This window comes from Teleopsis dalmanni, chromosome 1 (assembly GCF_002237135.1).
Source record: "Teleopsis dalmanni isolate 2A chromosome 1, ASM223713v2, whole genome shotgun sequence".
Lineage (NCBI taxonomy): Eukaryota > Metazoa > Arthropoda > Insecta > Diptera > Diopsidae > Teleopsis > Teleopsis dalmanni.
The window spans coordinates 19,199,988-19,206,239 of record NC_051846.1 but is presented as its reverse complement, the minus strand read 5'-3'; the positions used below and the strand labels follow the sequence as shown (position 1 = coordinate 19,206,239).

The 6,252-nt window shown below is 21.7% G+C and overlaps 1 protein-coding gene across 1 annotated transcript; it reads right to left on the bottom strand.

The window, feature by feature from the left end:
* Positions 1-920: 920 nt before the first annotated feature.
* On the bottom strand, positions 921-5,026 carry LOC119672276 (histidine-rich glycoprotein-like). Its single transcript, XM_038083289.1, has 4 exons — positions 5,015-5,026; positions 2,176-2,391; positions 1,349-1,445; positions 921-1,280 (listed from the first exon to the last, which is right to left on the bottom strand). Exons 1-4 carry the CDS (start codon positions 5,024-5,026, stop codon positions 1,144-1,146), a joined length of 462 nt encoding a protein of 153 aa, XP_037939217.1. The 3' UTR covers positions 921-1,143.
* Between the last annotated feature and the right edge of the window lie 1,226 nt (positions 5,027-6,252).

Here is a 6,252-nt window from a genome sequence, read left to right as displayed (position 1 = left end):
TGCACTACTAAGTCCAGCAAAGTAGCATGCACCAAACGAAAACAGCTGCTTCCACGCAAATATTGTCTAAAGCAAATTTTCATTTTGGTCATTTGCTGCAATTCCATTTCGTAATGAATACAAATTTTGTTTTTTTATTTATTTAATCTCTTACAAAATACATTTTCGCATTTTCCTGCTGCAAGCGAGTTTTTCCAGTAAAACTTTTAAGAAATTATTGGCGCCAAATTGCATGCATGCTTCAAACAAGTTCGTTGTTTAAGTCTTTTAATTGAAAGCACAAATTTTACATCAAAAGTGCATGTAACAAAAAAAATGCAATTTTTATATAATTGAATTAATATAACAAAATCTCTGAAATTATGTTTTAGCAATATATATGTTTAATATTAACAATTTATATATTTAATACATTTTTAAATTTTTAAATTTTTCATACTTCATAAAAACATTAAATTTTAATGCTAAGAATTGAATTAAAAAAATTAATTTCATTTTTATTTTTTATTTTTAAACAAAGAGTGTAGATTAGTTCAGTTAAGTTTTTAAAACAAATTCGTTAGTTCTCATATATAAAACTAGCATAAAGAACAAGAGCAGTCTATTTTTTGATTGTTACATTAAAAAGAAACAGTTGTTAATAGAAATTAAATATAAAATTAATATGAAATTTAAGTTTAATACATTACAAATACATTACATTTACATTACATTATATTGTGCCTAACTGCAAATGCATCGTAAGTTTAAGCGAAGATAATTATTCATTAAAGTAACAGTCCAGAGCAGATTAGAATAGTTTAGTTACAAGTTAAAGTTAAAGATAGTGACTATTTTAAGAATAAAAACCGAGCAAAAGATTTAAACGCTATCACAGAAAATACATTAATTATATCGTAATTATGAAGTTGACAATGAAGTAATGAAAATTTAAAACAATGTTGACTTGTTAGTTTCACATTAGACGAAATGTTTGTGGCTGATTTGTATAGTAAATGAATCGATAAGCTTTGATGTGTTTTCTAGTCGTTTCTGATGAAATACTTTAATTTAGTTAATTTTGTTTTTAACCATTATTGAGAGCATTAATGTTAACAATTGGCATATGTTTGCTGCAAGTTTATCGCTAATTATGGTTTAGGCTTAGAAATGATGTTCGTGTTCTTCGTGTTCATGGACTGGTGCAGTCTTGTGTACAACAGCATTGAATCCATTATGTTTATCGGCAGTGTAGTCTACGGTACGTATGGAACCGTCTGGTTCGACAAGGGAGTATTGTCCTAAAAATGACATAAATAAACGGCATAAATAAATTATTTAATCCTATTGATATTTATAAACTATTTACCTTTAACTGAATCGCCATCACGAGTTTCATGTTGTGACTTAACATCACCAGTGTGATAATCATTTACACCATATTTGAAAGCATATTTTGGTGGTGCCTGAAAATTCAACATTTATTAAAATATTCTATAATATCTTTTGTATAATAAGAATACAATAAAATAATAAAGAAATATATTTAAATAATAACATTAATAATATATGAATAATAATTACATAGTTTATTTACTATTTGTATATTTCCTTTATTTAGTAATTATATATCCAATTTATTACATAGTTAACTTATGAAAATTTATAAGAATTGTCATTGAAACCAGATGGTTTGAAAAGAATGTTGGAGAAGATGAGCGAAGCTGCTCAATACGTGCTATATTTGAAAATGTCCTAACAATGAATGATAATAATAATTACCATTATAATGACAAAGAATTTGTTTTACCTATTACGAATCACAATGTCACATAATTCGTTCTAACTATATATTTGTTTTTAGTGTAATGTTACTCAATCTTGTCCGTCTCACTCATGTATTCATTAGATTTTTATAACAACAATAGTATCATTTGCTATATTTCTACTACATATCATAGCATATATATATGGATATACTTCATATATATATTTCTAAATCTGGTGAGTTTTTTAAAATATTAATCAATTTCTGAACTTAATAGGAAACATTTTTTCTATTGTCTGTCTTCTATCTAAAGAAGGTTTTAATATTGAATGCTGCTTCAACACAAGCATTTCAAAATAAAAAAATACTTCATGTCATTTATTATTTTAAGATCTCTCTAAAGAAGCATTATAAAGCAAATTACTTACATAATAATCAACATGTTCATCTTCATGGTGTTCATGTTCATGCTCAGGTTCATGTTCACTCAATGAGATACGTTCCAGTTGATGATGACTGTATTCATGATGGACAGGCTCCTCATGTTGTTGCAAATGTTCATAACCTCCATGATGGTCTTCATAATAATGATGATCCAAGGGATAGGCCAATGTAAGGCAAAGAGCTGATGCGAAAATCAAATACTAAAATAAAATAATTAAAAATTATTATATTAAATTCAATGAATCATACGAGTATTATAATTAAAATATTAATAACATTGCATTTTTTTTATTAAAACAATTAAAACATTATTACCAATTATATTGTGTAATTTTTTAATTATTTGCAAACACTATCACTTTTACGTCTATAAATTACAAACATTTTAATTATTTATTGCACATAAAATAATTTAATTTTAGTGATTTCACATCGCGTAACCACATTTTTAATACATTTTTATGGTTTTTGATTTATTGCCTTTTTACATTGCAATAATAAAAAAAAATTAATATCTAATTAATAGTCTAAAAGTAGTAGTTGCAGAATTAATAAGCAATTAAAATATATTTAAAAAAACATGAAATTTATAATTTGTAATAAATCAAAATAAAATAACTATATTCACAAAATGTGTGTAAACTATATAAATTTCAACAACAATTTGTATTATAAAAAATAATAATAATTACAAAATTAATAAACAATAAAAAATATATTTAATAAAAAATATTGAAATAAAAATTTTCATTTATATAACATGCAACTAATTACAGAATATATATAAATAATATAACTTTTGGTACATTATAAGTAATTGAAGTTATTAATAAGATTATAAAAAAATAATAATGATTACAAAATTAATCAATATTTTGAAAATGTTTATATTGCTTGTAACAAAAACATTTTTAAAAAGTATATAAAATAATAAATTAAATTAAATTAAATTAAATATATATTATATATATATATATATATTATAATATGTGAAATAAGTAATAAAATCATAAAAAATAATTAAAAAAAAAATAAAAATTGTAGTATTAAAGTATACAAAATTACATAAATAATAATTAAGTAATAATATTTATACAACAATATTATATTAATTTTATAATGTTTTTAGGTTTTTAAATGTTAAAGTTTAGAAATTTAAAATTATTTTTTTAGAACTCATTCATTAGTTTTTAATTCTATGAATAAATGTTTTTAATGCTGTTAATTGGCGCTTTGGCTTCTGTTTAACTAATAAACTAATATTAATAACTAATAAACATTTCTTTTGATTAATATATAATCCTTAACAAATTTATATATAAGTTTTGTATTGGGTACAACTTACGAAATTTTATTAATTCATAAAATTTTTAGCTATTAGTTTGAATTATAAAAAACAATATTGAGACTACAATAAAATTTAAAAAAAAAAATTAATTAAACTTAAAAATATGTATTTACATTTTACATATAAATACATCTGAATTTTACAATTAAATATAATATATAAATTAAAGGTATATATAACAAATCTTATATTTTATATGTTTTACGAACATAATCATGTTTTTCAGAATAATTTACTTACAAAAATTAAAATAAAATCAACCTAATTTTTATATTTAAATTGTTTAAAGTTTAAATTTAATAAAATAATTATATTTAATATCAATACCATATTATTGTTTCAGATGCAAATAACATGTGGTTGCTTGCATATTTAAGCAGAAAATTATATAAATAATTATTATTTAATAATTATTAAATTATTTATTATTAATTTATTATTTTTACATATATATTCAACATATATTAATATATTATACTTGTAATATATTATACATGTTAATATTATTTTTAAGTTTTTGTTAATTATTAAACTTTTAAAATATTGTTTTAAAAGCTTAGTTTTCCTTTAATATACAAAATACAGAACAATTTTAAACTATGTTATTTAGTTTAAGAAATGTAATCAATAAATTATAATTATTAATAAAATAAAACTTTATTTAATGAATATTTAACACATTGTTTAAAAACACTAAAACATCAGTACTACTAATTTTTTTTTAAACAAAAGTCAGTGTTTATTTAATATTTCAGTCTTATAGCAATAATACTTAATATTAATAATATTTTATATACAAACTTTTGCAACTAGTGTAAAATTTTTTAATTACGGAGAATCATTTAAAATTATTCTGTATAAATATTTTTTTTTAATTATTAAATTTATTTATGTGTTAATTCCTTTTGTATACAAATGTGAAGTTCCTCTTCTATGTGTAATTAGTTGTTGAATAATTTTATAAATATTTTTTTTTATTTTTTTATTACTATATTTTTTTTATTTTGTGTTTAAATTTTTTGTTTTATATATATAATATTTCATTTATAGTACTATATTTTTTATTTTATTTAAGTATTTTTTCCTTTTGTGTATAAATTTGAAGTTCATTTCGTATGTATGTAAAGTTAAATAATTTTATTAATATTTTTTTTATATCTATTATTATATTTTAAATAAAAATATTTATTTAAAATATTTTTATATTTTATAAAACATGTCTGTTTTTATTAATAAACAAATGTACAACACAGTATTCACTGAATATCATTATATTAATATTAACAATATTTTTATTTTTTGAACTAATTTTATTATAAATCCAATTGGGCCTATTTTTTAAGAAAAATTATATTATTGTGTTTTTAATATATACAATATTCTCAAAGTTTGCTTTACGATATTTTTATCCTGAAAGTCCTTTACGTATATACACACAAACACTTTATTAACACATTTACATATCCTTTGCTCACCTTAAGTGCCATTTTAATTGTTTAATTTATTTTTTTTTAATATTTCAAATATAATTTGTTTAAAAAAATAAAACTGTTTTTTGTTTTTAAATTTATTATTTAGATTTCTTTGAATAGTTATAGTACGAGATCACTATTTTGAGCTGATCGAACTTAACGAAACCACTTTCCACTACTGAATAATGCTGATACAACGAAAAATTGTTGCTTTTATATATTTAGGAAGAAAGTGATTGCTACCCAATGCTTACTGGCAACAGCTGTAGCGGCAACAATGCAGCTACAGAAACAGCAATAGCAACAGCAATAGCAACAGCAACAGCAACATATGCAACAACAAAAAGCCGCAACAAAACGAAAAACAACACAACAAATTCAAATCAAAGCAAAAAAAAACACTTTGAAAAGCTCAAACTACACTAACAACAATTAATTCACAGCAAAACCAAGAAGAAGAAAAAACTTCAAAAACAAAAGCAAATAAAATATTTTAAAATAGACCAAAAACACAAATGCAACAACGTCTGAAATTTGTTGCAACATTTGATGTTAGTGTCTGTCTGCTTGTATGGGTATTTAGCATTAGCATTAGGCTAACATATGGCTGCGGTCTTAGGAACATTCGAATTTCGCATTAATTTTAGTAACAGACTTTTTGCATGAAGGTAAAATGTTAACTTTATGCAAATGTTGCAATTCGATGATAAATGCTGCATTTATTAAAAATTAACAGCAAAGACGATAATTAAAATTACAACATAAATTTTATATTTGTAATATAAACTTAATGGTTCTATAAAATACCAAATTTTAAAAGTATTCAGTACTGAACTTGATTAGGAATCGGTGTCTTAGCCTTGCTTGAAGAATAGTATTTAATTTTATTAAGAAAATTTGATCGTTTTATTGTTTAAAAACTTTGTAAAAAAATTAAAATCAAGTAGAATAGAAATCAGTTACAGTAAATAAAATACTTCATCTATTTATTTGCTTAAAGCAATAACTTTTTACGACCTTAATCTATTGTAAATTGTACAAATATCTATTGCTGAAGTTCTATTGAGTCATTTTGATACTAGAAAAATTTATGTTGAAGAATGGAACGAAAAATTAAAGTTTTATATCTTAAATTACCGATGCTAACATTATTCTGGTTAATGTGGAAATGTGTTGACTAAAGATTTTATATAGCCCATTATTAACACCAAACCAATGATGAATCACTTTAAACTTTCAAT